This window comes from Oryx dammah, unplaced genomic scaffold (assembly GCF_014754425.2).
Source record: "Oryx dammah isolate SB20612 unplaced genomic scaffold, SCBI_Odam_1.1 HiC_scaffold_15, whole genome shotgun sequence".
NCBI lineage: Eukaryota > Metazoa > Chordata > Mammalia > Artiodactyla > Bovidae > Oryx > Oryx dammah.
Window position 1 is genome coordinate 5,191,832 of NW_024070199.1, and position 25,412 is coordinate 5,217,243.

At 40.5% G+C, this 25,412-nt stretch overlaps 1 protein-coding gene across 1 annotated transcript; it reads left to right on the forward strand.

Moving 5' to 3' along the window:
- The first annotated feature begins 5,159 nt into the window (after positions 1 to 5,159).
- LOC120874818 (tripartite motif-containing protein 64-like) lies at positions 5,160 to 11,070 on the forward strand. The gene is made up of 5 exons (XM_040256518.1): positions 5,160 to 5,570; positions 6,057 to 6,152; positions 6,745 to 6,988; positions 9,423 to 9,536; positions 10,566 to 11,070. Exons 1-5 carry the CDS (start codon positions 5,160 to 5,162, stop codon positions 11,048 to 11,050), a joined length of 1,350 nt encoding a protein of 449 aa, XP_040112452.1. The 3' UTR covers positions 11,051 to 11,070.
- Positions 11,071 to 25,412: the final 14,342 nt, after the last annotated feature.

Consider the following 25,412-nt stretch of genomic DNA (forward strand, 5'->3'; position numbering starts at 1 on the left):
CTCAACTTTTTTCCCAGCATCAGGGTCTTTTCCAGTGAGTCGATTCTTCACATCAGGTGGCCAAAGTATTGGAGCTTCAGCTTCAGCATCAGTCCTTCCAATTAATATTCAGAGTTGATTTCCTTTAGGATTAATGGTTTGATCTCCTTGTGTCCAAGGGACTCTCAAGGGTCTTTTCCAGGATCACAGTTCAAAAGCATCAATTCTTCCACTGGGTACTCAGCTTTTTTCTTTTTTTTAATTTATTTATTTTAATTGAAAGATAATTACTTTACAGTATTTTGTTGATTTCTACCAAATATCAACATGAATCAGCTATAGGTTTACCCATGTCCCCACCCACTTAAACACCTCTCCCAACTTCCTCCCCATCCAGCCCCTCTAGGATGTGGGTGGGATGTATGGAAAGAATAACATGGAAATATACATGACCATATGTAAAATATATAGCCAATGGGAATTTGCTGTATGGCACAGGGAATTCAAACAAGGCTCAATAACAAGCTCAATCTTCTTTATGGTCCAACTCTTACATCCACATACATGACTATTGAAAACAGCATAGCTTTGACTATTTGGACCTTTGTCAGCAAGGTGATGTCTCTGCTTTTCAATACACTGTCTACAAAAAGCTTTGTCACACCTTTTCTTCCAAGAAACAAGCATTTTCGCTTGTTTTTTTTTTTTTTTTTAAATTTTAAATTTCGTGGCTGCAGTCACCTTCCAAGGTGAATTTGGAGCCCAAGAAAATAAAATCAATCACTGCTTCCACTTTCTCCTCTGTTATTTGCCATGAAGTGATGGGACCAGATGCCATAATCTTAGTGTTTTTAATGCTGAATCTCAAGCCAGCCTTTCCACTCTCTTTTTTCACTGTCATCAAAAGACAAATTCCTTTTCACTTTCTGCAGTTAGAGTGGTATCATCCACATATTTAAGGATGAGATATACTGACAGTTCTCCTGGCAATCTTGATTCTGGCTTGTGATTCATCCAGCCCGACATTTTGCATGACATAATCTGCATATAAATTAAATAACCATGGATGACAATACACATCTTTGTCATACTCCTTTCCCAAACTGGAACTGGTCTATTTTTCCATGTCCAGTTCTAACTGTTCCTTCTTGACCCACATCCAGGTTTCTCAAGAGACAGGTAAGGCTGTCTGGCACTCCGATCTCCTAAGAATTTTCCACAATTCACTGTGATCCACACATTCAAAGCTTTAGTGTAGTCAATGAAGCAAAAGTAGATGTTTTTCTGTAACTCCTTTGATTCCTCCTTGATCAAAGAAAGGATTGTTGATCATAGAGGAATCAAAGGATTGCTGGCAATTGGATCTCTGGTTCCTCTGCCTTTGTGAAATCCAGCTGCACATCTGGAGATGTTGTAGTTCTTCATAGAATGGGTCAACTTCAGTTTTTTTGGCCTCAGTGGTTGGGACATAGACTTCAATTTATGGCATGCTGAATGGTTTGCCTTGGAAATGAATGATATCATTCTGTCCTTTTTTAAGATTGCACCCATGTACTGCATTTCAGACTATTTTATGGATGACGAGGTCTACTCCATTTCTTCTAAGGGATTCTGACCCAAAGTGATAGATATAATTGTCATCTGGAATTAGAACTATAATATAGTTCATTAAATGGAGATATTAAATTCATGTTTGGAAGTTTGTTACTGTCCAAGAAACACAAGCTGGAATCAGATGGCCGGGAGAAATCAATAGCCTCAGATATGCAGATGACACCACCCTTATGGCAGAAAGTGAAGAGGAACTAGAAAGCCTCTTGATGAAAGTGAAAGTGGAGAGTGAAAAATTTGGCTTAAAGCTCAACATTCAGAAAATGAAGATCATGGCATCTGGTCCCATCACTTCATGGGAAATAGACAGGAAAACAGTGGAAACAGTGTCAGATTTTATTTTTGAGGGGCTCCAAAATCACTGCAGATGATGATTGCAGCCGTGAAATTAAAAGACTCTTACTCCTTGGAAGAAAAGTTATGACCAACCTAGATAGCATATTCAAAAGCAGAGCCATTACTTTGCCAACAAAGGTCCATCTAGTCAAGGCTATGGTTTTTCCAGTAGTCATGTATGGGTGTGACAGTTGGACTGTGAAGAAGGTTGAGTGCCAAAGAGTTGATGCTTTTGAACTGTGGTGTTGGAGAAGAGTCTTGAGAGTCCCTTGGACTGCAAGGAGATCCAACCAGTCCATTCTGAAGGAGATCAACCCTGGGATTTCTTTGGAAGGAATGATGCTGAAGCTGAAACTCCAGTATTTTGGCCACCTCATGGGAAGAGTTGACTCATTGGAAAAGACTCTGATGCTGGGAGGGATTGGGGGCAGGAGGAGAAGGGGACGACCGAGGATGAGATGGCTGGATGGCATCACAGGCTGGATGGACGTGAGTCTGAGTGAACTCCGGGAGATGGTGATGAACAGGGAGGCTTGGTGTGCTGCGATTCATGGGGTCGCAAAGAGTCGGACACTACTGAGCGACTTAACTGAACTGAACTGAAACAACAACTTCATGGATTGCAACTGTAAACGTAAGATGTGACTTTTTAGCAGAGATTGCAGTGTAGCAATTGAATTAAGTAGATTTCAAAGGTTTGACTTCAGTCATTAGCAAATAAAAATGCTTTCAACTCTGCAAAAATCTAATCATGTTCACCTATACATTTTCATAGGGCTGATAACCATATCACTCGGAGGAAATGGGTGTGGTCTTCAGACAATATATAGAGCATTCCCTGAAGATTGCATTCTTCTCCAGCATCCAGAGCTGTCCGGATTTGAGTTTGTTGCACTGAGGAGAATTTTTAAAGTTCCTGCCAGAAGGAGGTGAGCACCTAAGTGCTGACCTGAATTTAATAGCTACTTACTGAACAGGAATAGAATTTCATCAACTACATTTCATCAAGTGTACCCAAAGGTGAGTTCTTATCAAGGTACAATGAAATTCTGCTATGCTCACTTAAAAATGAAACTTTAATGATAGTTGCAGACAAAAATGTAATTGTTTTCTATCAGTACTATCTATATGTGAACACTGAATCAAGCATTTAATCCCTGTTGAATTTGTAAATAAGTAACTTCTTTTATGCACACTATGTCAAGTAGCTTCCCTATAACATGTGGGTAAAAATAGAAAATTAGTAAATGTTGTTGAGAAAATTGAAATAGTTAATTCATATAAAAAGAGTTAATTAATACCTAAAAAATTTATAAAAAGTAAACAAAACAGTATTCTCCTGTTGTTGTTGAGTCACTAAGTCATGTCCGACTCCTTGAGACACCATGGACAGCCCACCAGGCCCCCCTGTCCATGGGATTTCCCAGGCAAGAATACTGCAATGGATTGCCACTTCCTTCTCCAGTGGATCTTTGTGACCAAGGGATCGAACTTCCATATCCTGCATAGGCAAGCTTATTTTTTTATCACAGAGCCACTTGGGAAGCCCATTAGGTTCTCCTATTATTTTAATAGTATCATGATCACTGATGTCATTAGTATAAAAGTTATTTTCTTAAAGAATTCTTGGCCAGTTTCTAACCCATTCTACACATGGTTTCTTTATACTTTCTCCCTGTTCATCAGCTATCTCCTCAATTGATGCACATTTCAGTCAACGGCTTTAGGTTCTATACTGTTGAAAATTGTGGTCATCTATCAGAATTCCATAAATCTCTTATTAACAATTTTTACAAGAAATAGATCTGTACACTATGGCTTTACCGTCAAGCTTTTTTGGAAAGGCATCTTAAAGTTGATGTTATACTAATTTAATTAGCAAAAGTTTCTCTTTCTGTCTCTTTTCATGACCAGACCCAAATTCTCAGCCTTGGAAAGATGTAGTCTCTTCTATTCAATTTCTCATAGACAGGTAAGAAAACAGGAATCATATATTTAAAGCAAACATTTAGTCACAATGTATGATAACTGAAAGTATATATTCATGCTCACTTTCTCTTATGCAAACACTTTCCATTTACCTACTTACCTGCATAGGTATTGTCCAAGAAAACAAGTAGTTTTAGGTTTTAAAATTGACATCAAAATTTAAAATAACTTAATAAAGCAATTTTAATATATTGATATCTCTAATGTTAAGCTATTTAATCATCATTATTTCATGACCTTATGTTACTAGAGGTTCTTAAGTCTTAAAAGAGTTTTCTAGAGAGCCAAGTACTTATAAAACACATAGTAGTCCTAAAATGTTCAACATAAAGTATATATTTCATATCCTTCACACAGATGAACATGAGTTAAATGGGTGAATTAATCAGAAAACCTCCTTGAAATGGTCACAGTTGCTATCATTTTAGAACCCTCACTTTGCAGTGCACAAGTGAAAAGTGTTGAGGATAGATCTAATCAGCCAGTAAGGACTCCAAAAGCGTGAAGTGAAAAGAGAGGGAAGTCTCAGAAAACAGAGAACCTGATGCTGCTTCCATTAACCAAATGTCTGGAATTTCCAAGGTAGAGAGGAAATCCTTGTGTATATTCACACTAATTTCTTTGCTTTTATTAAACAACTGATTTTTTTTTTTTACTAACTATTGTTATAGTTATGTCAATTTTAAAACCTAATGCTTAGTCACTCAGTCATGTCCAACTCGACTGTAGGACACCAGGCTCCTAGGTCTATGGGATTTCCCAGACAAGCGTGCTGGAGTGGATTGCCATTTCCTTCTCCAGGGGATCTTCCAGACCCAGGGCTCGAACCCATGTCTCCTAAGTCTCCTGCACTCCTGGCAGATTCTTTACCCACTGAGCCATCAGGGAAATCCAGGTGGTGATGGTGGTAAAGAACCCACCTGCAAATGCAGGACGTGTAAGAGACATGGGTTCAATCCTTGGGTAGGAAAGATCTGCAGAAAGACCAGACAACCCACTCTGGTTTTCTTGGTTGGAGAACCCAATGGATAGAGGACCCCAGGGAGCTCCAGCCCATAGGTTCTCAGAGTTGACCATGACTGAGCGACTCAGAACACAGGTTTATACTGGGGGTAAGCAAGTGTTGAAATGAGATAGAGTTCAAAACAGGAACTCTATCTGCCAAAGGCTTTATTTTCCCTGATCACAGCATAAGAATAGCTTTTTCTCTTACCCTCTCTTATTTGTCTCTAATTTTCAGAAACATGGATTCAGACACACTGCAGGTCTTCCAGAGTGAACTCACCTGCTCCATCTGCATGAACTGCTTCCTGGACCCCATCACCATAGACTGTGGGCACAGCTTCTGCCGTTCCTGTCTGAGCCTTGGCTGGGAAGAAAGCCAGACCCCAAGGAGCTGCCCTGAGTGCAGGAGAATAGCAGAGAGGCCCGATTTCAAAACCAACATTGTCCTCAAGAGGCTGGCTTCCCTTGCCAGACAGGCCAGAGCTGACCACGACCACAGCTCTGAGGAGCAGATCTGCGTGACACACCAGGAAGCCAAAGGCCTCTTCTGTGAGGCTGACCAGACCCTGCTCTGTGGGCCCTGCTCTGAACGCCCTGAGCACTCAGCTCACAGCCACAGTCCAATACACAGGGCTGCTGAGGAGTCCCGGGTAGGTGATGCCTCTCGAGCAGTTTGGGATCTAGAGGCTCCTAAGTCAGAGAGGAAGACGAGGATGCGATGATGGTGATGGGGGTGGAGATCGTGGAGGTGGGAGTTCTGAGTGTGGATCCTCACATATAGTGTGTCCTCTCAGTGTTGTTGCCCAATTGTCCCCACGTGTGGAAATGCAGCATCCCAGGGCGGGTGGCACCAGGGCCACAGGCTTCTGATGGGAGCTTGAGGCTTTCTTACTCAAACTACATAAATGTGTAAGTCTCAGTTTATTAGGTTATGGATTTTTTTATCTGTAAGTTTTCCCCTGTTCTCTACTATACACTTCTGTCACTATCACATTCAAGTGTTAGATTCAGATTAATCAGGGAAAATCTGACCACAGCATTCTAACTCAAGGTTTCTGTGTAACCAACAACTACCTTTGCTCATGAAATTTACAGTGTCATCTTCCATGTCACTCAATCTCATGACTATTTTGCAGGGAAAATTTCTGAAAAGAATGAGCTCTTTATGGAAAATGAGAGAAGAAATGCAACTGACTCTGAATGAGGAAGCTAAAAAAACCCGGTCATTTAAGGTAAGAATAAAAGGTTACTATTTATTTGTACAGAGATTGATACAATTCTTGCTGTTTGGTCCATTTAAGTTCCCATTGGTCTCTTCCCTGGAAATTGTGAGGTTTCAAATGACCTATCAGTGATCACAATCGAAACAGGCCAATACATGCTAGTTCAGGGATGCTAGTACAAGGGAAAACCACAGCATGAAAAGTGTTCCTAGGCCAAATTTGGAAGATCTGAATACAACTTTTCAGAAATGCAGTATAACACACATTTCACTAAGTGTGACTAGTGAGGTAGAAGAAATGAATAGAGTAGTAGCATGCAGAGGCAAGATTCATGTCAGAGAGGATATAATGGATAGAGTGAGAACCTTGGAGAATCCTCCTAGAGAGAGAGCTTGGGACCCCTCAGATGGCTTGATTCAAGCAAAGAAAGATCCTAGGAATCCAGAGAATGCACGAACAGGAAGGACCAGCAGATACAGGACCTTTGATGTGTGAGGCAAAAAGTTTTCCAAGAGCTTTCCTGATTAAATCAAAGAAATGTTATTTGAGTTTTGTTTTGAATGTGAGCATAAGCAATACTTTGAATCCACTATGCCCTCAGAAATATGTGACCCTAAGGAAGGTGATGATTAAATTTGAATATCAGAGGAGGCATCCATTGCTCCAGGAGGAGGAGAAACTGCATCTGGAGGCCCTGAAGAAAGAAGCCAAGGAGATTTGTTTACAACTCAAGGAGAGTGTGTTCAGCATGACTCAGTACAAAGAAAGACTGAGAGAAATGTACAGAGAGCTGACTGAGATGTGCTACAAGCCGGACACGGAGCTGCTCCAGGTGAGAGAGGAGGGTCCATCCTCAGAGAAAAAAACACTCTTCTAGATGAGCTGCTGTGACACTGAAATGTTCCCTGCATATACTGTTACTTTCAGCTAAGAAAGGTTTTTCCTTGACCCCCATTATTGTATTTGTCCAATCCCTTCTTTTATCATATCCGGTAACGTTTAGAAGATTTTTTTGCCCATTTCCTAGTTAAAATAAAACTTTTTTTTTTTTTTTTAGTGTGATCAGGGGTACTATCCAGATAAGTTTCCAAAGTCAGCAAAATTCTATGACCAGGAGAATGTTAACTTTCATGGAGTAAATCTAAATATGTGTTCCCCTAAACCCTTGTCACTCCCTGCTATCCCAAATTTTCTGAAGATACTGAGCTTTTGCTTTTTGTCTCAGCAAGATTGTTAGAACTAGTCATCAATTTCCATGCACTCTATAATTCATTTTATATGGTTCCCTGTTTTGGTTTATTGCTTTCATAGATGGTGAGCTCTGTCCTAGGGAATAGCACTGGGCAATGAGTGACACTGAAATCCTGGATGTTGCTGCATATTATATACTCTTCATGGCTCCCTTCTTTCCTTAATGTGCCCTGAGGAAGCCCATCATATTTTAGTTTAAGCTCAGTTATGATGCCTTCTGACTGTTCCTTAGAAGAGAATTAGCAAAACAGTATCTTATTGAATAAAAAATAGAGACTGCTACTGCTAAGTTGCTTCAGTCATTTCCAACTCTGTGCGACCCCATAGATGGCAGCCCACCAGGCTCCCCCATCCCTGAGATTCTCCAGGCAAGAATACCAGGGTGGGTTGCCATTTCCTTCTCCAATGCATGAAAGTGAAAAGTCAAAGTGAAGTTTCTCAGTCATGTCTGACTCTTAGCAACTCCATGGACTGCAGCCTACCAGGCTCCTCTGTCCTTGGGATTTTCCAGGCAAGGGTGCTGGAGTGGGGTGTCATTGCCTTCTCTGAAAAAAAAAAAAAAAAGAGAGAGAGAGAGAGAAGAAGATGCAAAAAGACAGAAGTCTCATGATTAACATGATCTTTTTTTTCTCTTTGCAGGCCATGGGAAATGTATTGGAAATGTGAGTATACACTAATGAATTTTTTATTTCTGGAAAAGTTGTTCTCTTTTTGATGAAATGGATACCCAGTCATTCCTTAGTACCATGGAAGATTGTTTTCAGGTCCTCCCCAATATCTAAATTCCAGGATGCAGGATGCCTTATACAAAATGCCTTAGTATTTGCAGTTAACTTACAAGCATGCTCCCTTACACTTTGTCATCTCTAGACTACTTATAACAGCAAACATACACAAGGCAAATTGAATATTATTCAAAAAATTCCCTGGTATGTGGAATTTTCAAGTTTTACTTTCTGGAATTTTTTCTCCAAATTTTTTATTCAAAACCAGGAGTAAGGATGGAGGAATAGATAGACTGGGAATTTGGGATTGACATGTACACACTGCTATATTTAAAATTATATGTAAAATAGTAGGTCCAACAAGGACTTCTCATCAAATACATAAATATATAAGTAAATAAGTACATAAGTAAGCAACCCAGAATTTACAAATTGAATCCACGTGTGAATCCATAGGTGCAGAACCTTCATATGTGGATTATCAATATCATCTTTTTGGCTATTTTCTATTTTATTTCAAATAATTTCCAGGCCTTCTGATCCTTGGTCTCAGAAGTTTCCTTTTCATTTGGCTGAAATCAAATATACCTGAAAACATTCTGACATGCTGGACTTGGTTTTACCCAATCACCCCATCCTCTCCAACCTCAGCACAATAAAACTTTGGAAGGAATTTGCAAGATATCACAGAGGAAACACCTATGCTAGTGAGTTGAAAGGTGAAAAAGGCCTGAAAGAGGCAAATTCCCTAAGAATGAGAAGAGGAAGTGTGCTTTTGTTTGGAGAAGTAGCAGTGACTCAGCCTGTTCCATCATTGTAAGCTCCCTTGTAGGCAGGACCTCAGAGGAAGTGGCTTTCTGCTGTGCACTAAGTTAGACTTTCAGACCAAGGTAACCAGGTTGGAATTGGAATTCCTTGCTGGTCCGACAAGAGCAAACAGGTCTGGATCAATGAACTCTTCCTTGTAGACACTGAATGCATCCTTGATGACTACTTGCTGACTGCAATCTCACAGGCTGAACCTGAAATTTTTCTCTCTGTAAAATGCCCAGGATCTTTGCATTATCTGAGATGGAATACAGAAAGGGAATGAGGTTCAATGAGTGGAAAACTGGACTAATATTTGAGAACAATGGGGATGCTGAAATTTGATATAATTTATATTTAGTAAACAATATGGTAATGTTTTAATATTCCCAACTGTGTAGAATATATTGTATATGTAACTAACAAAATGTCCTGGGTTAAAAGCTGCTTTTATACAATGGTCATGTGATTAGACTTTGGCCTTAAAATGTATTAGATGTCATTTGTTTCAGGGCTGACTTGGCACAGATGCAGAAGCCTCAGCCAGTGAACCCAGAGCTCACTTGCTGGCCTGTTGCTGGAATCCTAGACATGCTGAACAACTTCAGAGGTAAGGGTCAGCCCTGTAGTGATCAGGACTATGCTTCATTAGAGCTTCCCAGGAAGGAACCTTCTTTTATTGTTACATTATTTTTTCTGAAATGATGGTAGTACTTAACTTCCCAAAGTGGTAACATCTTTTCTGCATGTGTCGTCGGATTACAAAACCAAAGTTGAACTTAGCCACCTGTAGTTTACTGAAAATACAAAGCCAGATGCATACATTAAGTTACAACTGACATAAGGGAAGCAATAGTAGAACAACCAGGATGCTCATGTTGTTATAAAGAGAATATTTAGTTTCATGAGTAGCCATCAACATTGTGTTTATTCTGGTTATTTCACTCTTGAAAGGTTAATTGTGGCATTTCTGGTTTTTAACATATTCTGCATTTCATACGCATTTGTTATGTATTGTATAGAGAATATTTATTATTCCTAAAATAAGGACTAATTGACAAAACAAATTAAAATTGGCTTATGCCGAACAACTGTAATGCTCTTAGATCAATCTCAGAACAACTGAAAGGCAAGGGCTATATGAACATGGTTAGCCAGAACATCCTTTCAGAAGCTTCAAAACTATTCATTTATGGATTTGTTTCAAATGTTTGGACCTTTGAGAATGTAACAGGTAGAGAATACACCTCAATAAATTTTCACTTGACAGCAAAGTGCCATCTATCTATTAAGTAATATTAAAGACAAAGAACACAATAACAGTTTTCTAAACAAAAGATAAAACATTTTAGGTGAGCCCTGCTATAAACTGTCAAGAGATAGACGTTAGAGACTTCACACAGTTTATGATGTATCTTGTTTTTTTTTTTTTCTATTTCTATATGATTTGAGGCATTATATATGCTGTAGAGATAGTGATAACTAGTGTTCTTCATTGTAGAGCCAGTCTGAACTCCCTTTGCTTTGTTTTGTGTTTTCTTGGAGGAGGAAAAATGAATAAAGGCAGGGGGTAGAGAGCCTCTGCCTCTCAGAGACACAGAAATCCCACTTGCTAACCCAGTTTTTTCTCTTTCTACAGTGGATAATGTTCTGACTCAGACAACCATTCACCACGTGAGCCTTGATGATGCAAGTGTGATGTCAGGAGATGACCCCCACGGCATGTCCAGACAGCTCGATGGTGGGGAGAGCTTTGTGGCCTGGGGAGCTCAGGCTTTCACTTCTGGGAGGCACTACTGGGAGCTGGATGTGACACACTTCTCCAACTGGATTCTGGGGGTCAGTAAAGATATCTTGACAAGCGATACTATTATCCATATTAATTATGAAGAAGCATTTCTTCTATTTTCTGAAAAGGTGAATGACCAGTATAGTCTCTTCACCAACTCCCCACCCTTAGTTCAGTTTGTAAAAAGGCCTCTGGGTAAGATTGGAGTTTTTCTGGATTACGACAATGGAGCTGTGAGCTTCTATGATGTTTCCAGAGGATCCCTCATATACAGTTTCCTTCCTTCCTCCATCTCTTCCCCTCTGAAGCCTTTCCTTTGCCTTAGGTCTCCATGAATTATCTAGTTCCCTGACCATATTTTTGAAATTCTTCCCTGAGGAAGTTGCTATCTTAAACCTCATGCAAGGTCACAGAATGATACCTGACTTTGTCCGAGCACACTGCAATTTAATGAAACATAATGATTGTATGTTTATAAAATGGCTTAATCATGTTGAATGTATAAATTTGTTAATAAAATTTAACACAAAAATTTATTATGGAGTATCTCATAGAATAAAATCGATTGTTTTCCTTTCTTAAATAATGGTTTTATTAAAATGTTACATTTCATAAAGATTAGCCTATTTAAAGTATATAACCCAGTTACTTTTTTAATGTACAAAAATTTATGGAACAAGAGCTATGTAATTCCAGGACATATCCATCACCCCAGAGAGAAATCAATGCCCATCAACATTTATTCCCCATTGCCCCTCCCCCTTCTGATGTCATCTCAATCTAGTTTTATTCCTCATGGATTTTTTTTTTTTTAGCATGTATATATATATTATTGAAGTATAGTTGACTTGCAGTCTTTCAGGTGCATACCAACATGATTCAGTTATACATATATACAAATATTATTTTTCAGACTATTTTCCATTATAGATTATTATAAGATATTGACTACAATGTCTCTGTGCTATACACTAAGCCTTTGTTGCTTGTTGGATATCTATATTTTAAATTAGAAATCTAGAATTCTATTCATATTGTCAAATAAATGGAATCAAAATGTCATAAATTTTTTACTTAAGCAAAAATTTATGTTTTCTAAAATATATATATTATGCATACTATATATATATGAATCCAAAAGCTTTTTTACTGTACTTGATAAAGTCTTCAGAAACAACATCAAAAAAAAAAAAAAGGAAGAAGAGATGGAGAAACTGGAAAACGTAAACCAAATGAAATGGGAGCACTGAACATGAAATAGAAAAAGTGAAACAAACTAGATAAAAGTAAAATATCATTGTACAGTCTAGCCTTGCCCAATAGGCTCCTTTACCATGGGATTTTTCAGACAAGAATATAGCAGTGGGTTGATGTTTCCTCCTCCAGAGAATCTTCCCGACCCAGGGATCAAACCCGCATCTCCTATGCCTACTGCTTACTAGGAGGATTCTTTACCACTGAGTCACCTGGGAAGCCTATTGAAATGTACCTCAAGTTAATCAAATTAACCTAGAAGTAACTTTGAGAAACATCATCTTGGGTATTTGCAGTTCATGTTGGCATATCACAGGACATGTTAGATTAAAAAAAAAATCTGAGAAACTTTGTACAACTCATTATTTACCAAAAATGTGTGTCCATGGAACTCTCTTTCCTAAAATTGTTTATCAAAAACTCAGGGCTCCAGTGGATTGAGGGACATACTGTGAACAAAGTCTATTTAAAATGCACATTAAATGGGGGGGGGGAGGGAATCCTAAGTCAAAACATTGGATTAATTTTTGAGTGTTTTCTGTCTTGCAAAATATAAGCAAATCACACCTTTAACATTGCATCAACTTCTTTTGTTCTATTAAGAAAAGTGAAGCACACAGCTATAGCTTTCTTATTCTCAAAAGACTGGATTCCCAGCAAAGGGGAAATCTGTGATATACTTGGTGTTATTCAAAGGAAATATGACCTATTACGTTCCTGGTAGGGCTTGATCTTTTTTATTTAATGCTTTTATTATATTTTCCCTTTTGAATAGCTGGTAAAGAATCCGCCTGCAATGCGATAGACATGGGTTAGATCCCTGGGTTGGGAAGATCCCCTAGAGAAGGGAATGGCTACCCACTCCAGTATTCTGGCCTGGAGAACTCCATGAACTGTATAGTCCATGGGGTCACAAAGAGTCAGACACAACTGAGCGACTTTCACTTTTATTATGGATGATATCTACCGGCAGAGCATAGGTGACCATTCAACCTTGCCTTGTCTTATAAACTAAACAAGAGTGTTAGAACTAGAATGGCTTGTTTCTCTATGTAAAATAATTACAAAGAGAAAGGGCTTCCCTGGTGGCTCAGTTGGTAAAGAATCCGCCTGCAATGCAGGAGACTGCCTGCAGCACAGTAGACCCGGGCTTGATCCCTGGATCAAGAAGATCCCCTGGAGAAGGAAATGGCAACCCACTCCAGTATTCTTACCTGGGAAATCCCATGGGCAGAGGAGACTGACAGGCTACTCTCCATGGGCTCTCAAGACTCAGACATCAAAATCAACACCAAAATAATTACATGCAATTTGGGGGGGGGGGGGGTCAAGCACAGTGATATGGTAAATGGAAGTGCATACATGCACATATTTTCATCCGCCTAGCCAGTCTATGTCTTTCTGTTGGTGCATTTAATCCATTTACATTTAAGATAATTAATGGTATGTATGATCTTATTATCATTTTCTTCATTGTTTTTGGTTTATTTTCTGTAGGTCTTTTCCTTCTCTTGTGTTTCCTGCCTAGAGAAGTCCTTTTGGAATTTGTTGTAAAGCTGGTTTGGTGGTGCTGAATTTTCTTAACTTCTGCTTGTCTGGGAAGATTTTGATTTCTCCATCAAATATGAATGAGTCTTACTGGATAGAGTGTTCTTGTTTGTAGGTTCTTCCCTTTCATCACTTTAGATACATGATGCCACTCCCTTCTGGCTTGTACAGTTTCTGTTGAGAAATCAGCTGATAACCTGATGGGAGTTCCCTTGTATGTTATTTGTCATTTTCCCCTTGTTGCTTTTGATATTTTATCTTTGCCTTTAATTTTTGTCAGCTCAAACATGCATCTTGTTGTATTCCTCCTTGGACTCTCTGTGCTTCCTGGACTTGGTTGACTATTTCCTTTCCCAGGTTAGGGAAGTTTTCAAATATTACCTCTTTAATATTATCTCAGGTCCTTTCTCTCCTTCTTCTCCTTCTGGGACCCCTATAATGTGAGTGTTGGTGTGTTTAATGTTGTCCCAGAGGTGTCGTCATTTTTTTTTTTTTTTCATTCTTTTTTTCTAAATTCTGTCTGTGGCAGGGATTTCCACCATTCTGTCCACCAGGTCATTTATCCATTCTTTTGCTTCAGTTATTCTGCTATTGATTTCCTTCTAGTATATTATTCATCTCTGTTGGCTTGTTCTTTAGTTCTTGTAGGTCTTTGAATAAGATTTCTTACATCTTCTCCGTTGTTTTCCTGAGATGCTGAATCATCTTCATTATCTGAATTCTTTTTCTGAAAGGTTGCCTATCTCCACTTCATTTAGTTATTTTTCTTGTCTTTTATTTGTCCCTTCATCTGGAACATAACCTTCTGCTTTTTCATCATAATGAACTTTCTGTAATGTTCTTCTAGCCTCTGTGGGATTATGGCTTCTTCTCTCTACCCTCTGATGGAGAAGCTAAGAGGCTTGGAGAAGCTTGTGATAAAGGACTGGTGGTGGGAAAAACTGGGTGTTGCTTTGGTGGGCAGGGCCTTGCTCAGTAAAGCTTTGATCCAATTATATGCTGATGGGTGGGGTTGCTCTCACTCCCTATTAGTTGTTTGGTCTAAGGTGACCCAGCCCTGATGTGGACAGGCTCTGCTGTTACTGTTCAATCTGACTCTTTGGGACCAGAAAGAAGAGGGTGTTTGCTATGACCAGTGCATTTTCTTGGCAAAACTCTATTAGTCTTTGCCCTGCTTCATTCCATATTCCAAGGCCAAATTTGCCTGTTACTCCAGGTGTTTCTTGACTTCCTACTTTTGCATTCCAGTCCCCTGTAATGAAAAGGACATCTTTTGGGGGTATTAGTTCTAAAAGGTCTTATAGGTCTTCATAGAACCATTCAACTTCAGCTTCTTCAGTGTTACTGGTGGGTCATAGACTTGGATTACTGTGATACTGAATGGTTTGCCTTGGAGACGAACAGAGATCATTCTGTTGTTTTTGAGATTGCATCCAAGTACTGCATTTCGTGCTCTTCTGTTGACCATGATGGCTACTCCATTTCTTCTGAGGGATTCTTGCCCACAGTAGTAGATATAATGGTCACCTGAGTTAAATTCACCCATTCCAGTCCATTTTAGTTTGCTGGTTTCTAGAATGTTGACGTTCACTCTTGCCATCTCCTGTTGGACCGCTTTCAATTTGCCTTGATTCATGGACCTAACATTCAAGATTCTTATGCAATATTGCTCTTTACAGCATCAGACCTTGCTTGTATCACCAGTCACATCCACAGCTGGGTATTGTTTTTGCTTTGGCTCCATCCCTTCATCTTTTCTGGAGTTATTTCTCCACTGATCTCCAGTAGCATATTGGGCAGCTCTGACCTGGGCATTTCCTCTTTCAGTATCCTATCATTTTGCCTTTTCATACTGTTCATGTAGTTCTCAAGGCAAGAATACTGAAGCTGTTTGCCATCCCTTTTCCAGTGGACCACATTCTGTCAGACCTCTCCACCATGACCCGCCCATCTTGGGTGGCCCCACAGGGCATGGCTTAGTTTCGTTGAGTTAGACAAGGCCTTGGAACTAGTGTGATCAGATTGACTAGTTTTCTTTGATTATGGTTTCAGTGTGTCTGCCCTCTGATGCCCTCTTACAACACCTACCATCTTACTTGGGTTTCTCTTACCTTGGATGAGGGGTATCTCCTCACCACCACCCCTCCTGACCTTGAACGTGGAGTAGTTCCTCTAGGCCCTCCTGTGCCCACACAGCCACTGCTCCTTGGACGTGGGGTTGCTCCTCTCAGCCGCCACCCCTAGCCTTGGATGTGGGGTAGCTCCTCTCAGCTGCCACCCCTGACCTCAGCCATGGGGTACCTCCTCTTGGCTACTCCTGCGCTGTCTGCAGCCTGGCACTCTTGGCCACTGCCCCTGACCTCAGACATGGGGTAGCTCCTCTCCATCACACTTGCATGCCATCACAGCTGACCGTGCTTGCACGCCTTCGCAGGGGCCCGTGCTTGCAACGAAGACATACAGAAGGCCAATAAACACAGGAAAAGCTGTTCTGCATAACTATTGCTGCTAAGTCGCTTCAGTTGTGTTTGACTCTGTGCGCCCCCATAGACGGCAGCCCACCAGGCTCCCCCGTCCCTGGGATTCTCCAGGCAAGAACACTGGAGTGGGTTGCCATTTCCTTCTCCAATGCATGAAAGTGAAAAGTGAAAGTGAAGTCGCTTAGTCGTGTCCGACTCCTAGCGACCCCATGGACTGCAGCCTACCAGGCTCCTCCGCCCATGGGATTTTCCAGGCAAGAACTATTAGAGAAATGCAAATCAAAACTACAATGAAGTATCATGTCACCTCCCTCAGAATGGCCATTATTAAAAATCTACAAACAATAAATGCCAGAGAGAAGAAAAGGAACCCTCTTGCACTGTTGGTGCGAATGTAAATTGGTACAGTCACTATGGAGAATAGTATGGAGATTCCTTAAAAAACTAGGAATCAAACTACCATATCACCCAGCAATCCCACTATTGGGAGTACACCCTGAGAAAACCATAATTCAAAAACACAAATGTATCCCCAATGTTCATTGAAGCACTTTTTATAACATGGAGCCAACCTAGATGTCCACTGACTAATGAAAGGATAAAGAAGTTTTTGGTACTTATATACAATGGAATATTACTCAACAGTAAAGAGAACTGAATTTGAGTCAGTTGTAGTGAGGCAGATGAACCTAGAGCCTGTGATACAGAGTAAGTCAGAAAGCAAAAAACAAATGCCATATATTGACACTTATATATGGGATCTAGAAAAATGTTAGGGATGAACCAGTTGCAGGGCAGAAATGGAGACACAGACATAAAGAACCGAATTGTGGATACATCTGGGGATGCAGAGGGTAGGATGAGTTGACACAGTAGCATTGAAACATAAACATTACCTAGTATCTAGTAAAAACAAACAAACAAAAAAAGCTAGCTAGCAGGAAGTTGCTGTTTAACACAGAGAGAAGGTGCTCTGTGATGACCTAGAAGGGGTGGGACAGGGAGATTCAAGAGAGAAGAGATATATGTATATTTATGACTGGTTCATTTTGTTGTAATTATCCTCCAATTAAAAATAATTTTTTAAAAACCATGAAAAGCTGTGTTTTTTTAAACACACACACATACAATACAAATTGTTTGTTTTGGATCTGTACTGGATCTTCCTTGCATTTTGCAGACTTTCTCTAGTTGCTGCAAGCAGAGCTCAGTAGTGGTGGCGCACAGGTCTTGTTCCTCTGTGGCAAGCAGCATCTTCCCAGACCAGGGATCGAACCTGCATCCCTTGCACTGGCAAACAGATTCTTACCCACAGTGCCATCAGGGAAGTCCCTGGACTACATCCCTTATCCTAAACCTCTCGATTGAATGACATGTTTTTGGTTAAATTCCATTTAGAATAGGCTCTATAAAATTGGATGAAACGCAGGCTAGAGAACCAAGGGGGATGATAAAGAGGACAGATGATGCACTGAAAAGCAAACATAAATTTCACACTAGATTTTGATACAGGTTTCATTTTATTTTTAAGGTTCAATTAACTTCTAGAATTGACATACAACAGATGAGGCGTGATTATTTCATTTAGGTCATAGAAGGAAGGAACATTCCTTCCCTTTCCCAGCAGAAACAACGTCACAAGCACATCACCCAGAGCTTCAAGAAATAATTCACCTAATGAGTCTTGTGTGTGATGAAGTTGGAGCTCTTATTGTGGTGAAAATGGGTCAATTTAGGGAGTACTAGTCTGATCCGGTGGAGAAGGCAATGGCACCCCACTCCAGTACTCTTGCCTGGAAAATCCCATAGACAGAGGAGCCTGGTAGGCTGCAGTCCATAGGGGTTATTACGAGGTGGACATGACTGAGCGACTTCACTTTCACTTTTCACTTTCATGCATTGGCGAAGGAAATGGCAACCCACTCCAGTGTTCTTGCCTGGAGAATCCCAGGGACAGGGGAGCCTGGTGGGCTGCCGTCTATGGGGTTGCACAGAGTCAGACACGACTGAAGCAATGCAGCAGCAGCAGCAGTCTGATCCAGTCCAATATTCCAAGAAATTGAGTGTCTCCAAAGGAATCATGGACTGTGACCCACCAGACTCCTCTGTCCATGGAATTCTCCAGGCAAGAATAATGGAGTGGGTTACCATTTATCTCTCCAGGGGATCTTCCCAACTCAGGGACTGAACCACATTGCAGGCAGATTCTTTTTCATCTGAGCCACCAGGGGAGCCCTCTCTAGATGGTTAACATGTTGAATTTCTTTGGAAAATCCTTTAGCAGTTTGTGTCACTTGTTTCCCTCAATTTTAAATCCACAAAATTAGTCCTAAGATATGATTCTTTTTACCTGAAAATCAGGAGATTTTCTCATAAGTCATTTTTGCAATGAAGTGTTGTGCTGTGCTTAGTCGGTCAGTCATGTCTGACTCTTTGCAACCCCATGGATTGTACTCCGCCAGGCTCCTCTGTCCATGGGGATCCTTCTGGCAAGAATATTGGAATGGGTAACCTACTTCTTCAGGAGAGCTTCCCAATCCAGGAATTGAACCAGGATCTCCTGCATTACAGGCAGGTTCTTTGCCAACTGAGCTACCAGGGAAGCCCCAATGACATACTAGTAATTGCTTATAACCCAGGATAGTGAGATATCCCGTCAAGTGGGGGCTCATCTTGTGAATTTGAAGCACACATTATCTAATAAATTCAGCTCCTAATGTTTTTGAAACCATGTCTTATTGCACGTGATACAAAGATACAAGTTATAATTCTTGATTTTTAAACATTTCATTCTATCTTTGAAGACTGAACAGTAAGTGTAATAGCACTATTTGGTCAAAAAATTCTGGAATTGGACAAATAGAAATTAAAACTGTGAATTTGATATTAAAGTAAGATGACATAGGTTAAAATATTTAATTCTTTGCTTAGCTGTGTCCTCCTCTATTCTTTCATTAAGTGAGAATAAAATCACAGTGAAATATGATATTATTGAAGGTTAAATTTAATGCCTATACAATGCCTGGCTCATAGTAGATTCATAGAACATGTTAGGTTAAGCCCATTGGGGCTGCCATAACGAAGATATCATAAACTTTAAAAACAACAGAAATTGACAGTTCTGGAGGCTGGAAGTGTCAGATCAGGGTGCCACAATGGTTGACTGATGGCTCTGTTTTGGAGACAGACTTCTTGTATCCTCACTTGGTGGAAGAGACTTGGGATCTCTCCATAGCCTCTTTTATAATGCACTAACCCTATTCATCTGAAGGATGAATTCATCCATCATTCTGAAGGAGATCAACCCTGGGATTTCTTTGGAGGGAATGATGCTAAAGCTGAAGCTCCAGTACTTTGGCCACCTCATGTGAAGAGTTGACTCATTGGAAAAGACTCTGATGCTGGGAGGGATTGGGGGCAGGAGGAGAAGGGGACGACCGAGGATGAGATGGCTGGATGGCATCATGGACTCGATGGACGTGAGTCTGAGTAAACTCAGGGAGATGGTGATGGACAGGGAGGCCTGGCGTGCTGCGATTCATGGGGTCACAAAGAGTTGGACACAACTGAGGGACTGAACTGAACTGAATCCTGTTCATCAGAACTCCACCCTCATGACTTAAGCAGCTTTCAAAGACCTCCCCTCCTAAAGCCATCACTTCAGGCATTAGGGATTTATGAGTTTGGGGGTTACCTAGATATTTAGATTGTAGCACTTAGCTTCCTGTATTGCCTTATTTCATCCATCTACCATACTTCTCATTTACTGAATTCCAATAAGAAACATTAACACATACCTGATAGCAAAACAAATTACATTAAAAAGTTAAATACATTTAATGAAACTGTTGTACAATATTTATGTCATGATGACCTACAATCTTGCTAGAATGTGGTGTTTACCCTGGCTCAAAGCATCTTTCTAGAAATTTTTATAACAGTGCTGGTGCTATATAGACATATTTACACAACATAATAATAGGGGATGTGATGAAAGTGAAAGAGGAGAGTGAAAAAGTTGGCTTAAAGCTCAACATTCAGAAAACTAAGATCATGGCATCTAGTCCCATCACTTCATGGGAACTAGATGGGGAAACAGTGGAAACAGTGTCAGACTTTATTTTTCTGGGCTCCAAAATCACTGCAAATGGTGATTGCAGCCATGAAATTAAAAGACGCTTACTCCTTGGAAGGAAAGTTGTGACCAACCTAGATAGCATATTGAAAAGCAGAGACATTACTTTTCCAACAAAGGTCCATCTAGTCAAGGCTATGGTTTTTCCTGTGGTCGTGTATGGATGTGAGCGTTGGACTGTGAAGAAAGCTGAGCACCAAAGAATTGCTGTGGTGTTGGAGAAGACTCTTGAGAGTCCCTTGGACTGCAAGGAGATCTAACCAGTCCATTCTAAAAGAGATCAGTCCTGGGTGTTCACTGGAAGGGCTGATGCTCAAACTGAAACTCTAATACTTTGGCCACCTCATGAGGAGAGTTGACTCATTGGAAAAGACTCTGAATCTGGGAGGGATTGGGGGCAGGAGGAGAAGGGGATGACAAAGGATGAGATGGCTGGATGACATCACTGACTTGATGGACATGAGTTTGAGTAAACTCCAGAAGTTGGTGATGGGCAGGGAGGCCTGGCGTGCTGTGATTCATGGGGTCACAAAGAGTCGGACACGACTGAGTGTGAACTGAACTAATCATAAAAGCACAATGCCTTGGAGAACTCCTTCTACAATTCCTTTGTCTTCTTTCTGTCTTATATACAATGTACAGAAACTACTGACAGAACAGTGATCCAGAATAGAGTCACTCTTTGTTTCCTTCTACAGTGCATTTCCCAAAACTACACTTGGGAATCCTGGCAATACACACGTAGTGCTCTATGTACCATAGGAATATTTCCAAATCTCAAAGTAAAACAGCAGAAAAACTAGAGTCCAAAATAAAAATTCCTGAATACTTTCTACAGTAAAACTGACTGAAAGTCCCAAAATAAGTGGAGATAAATCAAGGATATCTAAGATCCATGGGGCAACAATTTCTGTAGAGAGGGAAGCAAAAGGAAGAAATAGAGTAACTGGTCAATTTTAGAACCCCAAAACTTAGCGACAGAAATACATTGAAATGTTGGCAGGTTACTTTAAGAACGACTGCTTAACCCAAGTAGGGTGAGTGGAGGCTGAAATATGTAAGGAGTCCACAGTAACATGTGAAGTGGCTGGTACTACCCAGCTCCTATAAATCTCCAACATAACCAACTAAAACTCTTTTCCAGGATCAAGCTCCATACTGAGGAAAAAAGTACTGGGAATAAAATATGTAGGGAGCAAGACTGAGGTGGTGGAAGCAGAGAAAGTCTCAGGAAAAGTGGGAAAAGGAAGCAGGAGACAGCAAAAAGTGAAGAGTTTACATGACTGAACACCTTATTCAAACAACAGAGAACTCTAGACTGATGCAGTGAAGAAAGCTTTCTTGACCCTTGTTCACTTGATAAAAGTCCACGGAAACTAACAGCATATGTGCTTAGTCCCTCAGTCATGTCTAACTCTTTCTGACCCATGGACTGTAGCCCACCAGGCTCCTCTGTCCACGGGATTCTCCGGGCAAGAATACTGGAGTGGGTTGCCATGCCCTCCTCCAGGGGATCTTCCCAACCATATAGCATCAAAAGAGCAAGTTTTCCACTTCATATTTAGGAAGTGTCCAGAGGAAAGAAAGTACCTTTCCAAATATAATAAGACTTGGTGCTTATTGTTCATGAAGTGGCTCTAGAGTCCCTAGCAGAGTCCTCAGGCCAGACCTCCGTGAGGACTGCGCCTTGCCCTCCCATCTCGGGAGAACGTGGCTCTGAGAGGCCCTCTCTGCTCCTCGGCCCCAGAAACCCGCAGGCCCACAGCCCTGTCTCCCCAGATCCTTCTCCACCACGTGCGGGGCCACCTCCAGCTGTTCCTGAAGGGCAGTTCTGCAGCGTTTCATATTCCTCTCTTTCACACACTGTCTCTAGTCCCTGAGGTCACTCCCTGTAAGGAACCATCTATAAGTCATTTTGTCCTGGCTTGGCAACAGCAAACTATTCTAAGAAATCATTACAGAAAAAAAATGTATATATAAATATATATATTATATATACACATATGAAAACCTCCCCTGAGGGCCCAGGCTTTCTTATTCCTAATTGTGGGCCACACATCCAGCTCTCACTAGGCTTTAATACTTTTCTGTTGAATGTGTGATACAAAGGACCCAGATATGTCTGGGACCACAAGGTATTTCCAGTGATCTACCATGTCTACTCCTGACAGAGTCATCAAACTTAACAGTTCCCTGTGGTAGATTATATATTGTATATAACACCCAGATTAGACATTTTCAAACCCCATGCAAACACTAAGAGGGAGGATAGTAATGGGTAGCTTCTGTCTCCAGGGTAAGGGTTACCAGATCTCTCCTCGTATTGATCCAGAAAGGACAAATACAAACAGGGATTTATTTTCTGCCCCTGCATTAAGGTGGCTGTCATTTTTCTGGGAACTGCCAGTGAGTTTCAGGGAGACAGGACAGAGAAATTGGGAACACTGGGGAAGGGAAGGGAAGGGGAGGACTAGGACTCCCACCTAGAGTCTATAAACACTGTCCTGGCCCATTAACTTTTGTGACTGACTGTTCTGCCTCTCCTGCCTCATTCTCATTATTGCTTTCACTTCTTCATCTTGGCTCCTGTATCAGTCTCCCTCTCTGTGTTGTGACGCTAAGTGTGCTTTGCATGGCTCCTTCAAATGACCTCACCATCCCTTTGAATCACATTGTAATTCACTAACCCATATCTCTAAACAGAAGATATTCCTCATGGTCCTAATTTGCATTTTTAAATCTCTATAGGGCACATCTTCTTCCTCGGTGGCTCAGTGGTAGAGATTCCACCTGCCAATGCAGGAGATGGGAGGTTAATCCCTGGGGAGGGAAGATCACGTGGAGAAGGAAATGGCAACCCATTCCAGTGGATTCTTGCCTGGGAAATCCCATGAACAAAGGAGCCTGGCAGGCTACAGTCCATAGTCACAAAGAATTGGACCCAGCTGAGTGACTAAACAACAACAAAAGTGGAAGCGTTAGTCACTCAGCCATGCCTGACTCTGTGATCCCATGGACTGTAGCCCGCCAGGCTCCTCTGTCCATGGGATTTCCCAGGCAAAGATACTGGAGTGGGTTGCCATCCCCTTCTTAAGGGGATCTTCCTGACCCAGGGATCGAATCCAGGCCTCCTGCTTTGCAGGCGGATTCTTTACCAGCTAAGCCACCAGGGAAGCCCAAACAACAACAAAGAGCACATCTAATTATATAAGGACTTCTCACTTCTATTTTATTTAATATGGTCAATATCTTCCCTCTACCGTCACCTTCAGTCATCTTCCAAAATTATGTTTCTTTCTTGAAAATCATTTGTAACATATTTAAATTCTAACTTTATTTTGTTAAGTAATTAAGGCTAAGAAGAGCAAATTAAGCACTAACAAAATGATGATGAGAACAATATTTTATGGTATAGAATCGATGGGATATTTTACTAAAAGGTGATTTACTTGTGGTCTGTAAACCAAACCTTCCTAACTCTCACAGTCACATGGCGCCAGTCACGTGACAGCTCCAATGTCACCTCTGGCACCTCCAGGTTAGGAGGACACGTTCAAAGCTAAGGACACAGAACAAATGTCAATTCACGAACATTCTGGATCAGGAGTTCAGGGCAGTCTCCTGGAACCGGGCATGATAGGTGAAAAGGGTGGACTCCTCCTTCCTGGTGTTAAGGAAAACATTCATTGTAATCCTCCAACACTCCCACTTTAATTCAAAGGTGACAAGATCTATTGCCCTCAGTGAAGCATTCATGGATTATAAAGCAGCAGTGTGAGCTCTGCTAAGTTGCCCAAAGATCCCTTATACATAGCAACCCTCTCACTCTTTTCTCCAACTCTCAGACCTTTCTTCTGCTATAGTCATATTTGACCTGGAACAAATTCAGGAGTAAGGATGACTGTCAGGACAGTGCTCAAATCTGAGAAACCCCTTCATCTGTGCACTCTTGAACGAACCAAATAGATGATATCTGATAACCTTTAGGTTCTCTCTAATGTAGTGAAAATAGTTTAATATTAAGTATAGTGTTAATGTAAATGATATGTATTTGAAATGCATGTATTAATTATGAAAGATCATATGCTATAAGGTACAGAATATACACAGTGCTTCTCATATTAATTTCTCAACTACAAATAAGTAAAGAAAAATCATTGATGGTTTATTGCAGATTAATGTCCGATACCAAAAAAAAAAAAAGGCATATTTTCTTCTTCCCAAACAAATTTATGTTTTCTGGAAATTTTTCTTTTTATTTTCTCCCAACTACATCCTCCTTCACCATCATGCTCAAGTTTAATAATCCATTTTGAGGATAATTTTGATCACTGGTACTGTATTTTCTTTGTAATTTCAAACAATATGAGTAAATATTTATTCTATATCAGTGTTCTCTAAAAATCTGTAAGTTACAAGAGGAAAAGACAAGTTTTGAGCTGTAAATGGTTATAAATGTAGACAAAAACAAATCTTAAATTTTATATCATGGCATAAAATAATTCCAATCCCTGCAATTATTACTGTGTAAAAGAATAATTTAAAAAAACAATAATAAAGAATAATAAAGAAAAACGAAACTCTTGGAAAAGTTTAGGACTATATATTTTCAGAGAAACTTTTCCTTACTAGTTTTCCTAAATTTTCACGTCATTAAACAAAGAAATAAATTGGAATGTGTTAGGATTCATAATCATTTGTATTGAGACACCATTGAAAATGCAAAGCAGTAATGGGAGTAGACATTTGACACATCTCCATCCAGTAAATGATTATAAAGGAAACTCTATAAAATAGAGACCAAAAAGTCAATTAAAAAAAAGAAAAAAGTCAACTTGGTAGAAAAATGCAGGGAAGGATGATTTGAGCAAGCATTTCACCAAAAGGGGGCGCATGGCTCAGACGGTAAAGTATCTGCCCGCAATGCAGGGGACCAGAGTTTGATCCCTGGGTTGGGAAGATCCCTTGGAGAAGGAAATGGCAATCCACTCCAGTATTCTTGCCTGGAGAATCCCATGGACAGAGGATCCTGGTAGGTTACAGTCCATGGGGTCACAAAGAGTCAGACACGACTGAGCGACTTACTTCATGTCACCAAAAGGGGGTATCCACGTGTCTGATAAACCTACAAAAAATTGTGCCACTGAATTTGTCATCAGGTAAGTTCAGTTCAGTCTCAGTCGTGTCCGACTGTTTGTGACCCCATGAATTGCAGCACGCCAGGCCTCCCTGTCCATCACCAACTCCTGGAGTTCTCTCAGACTCGCGTCCATCGAGTCA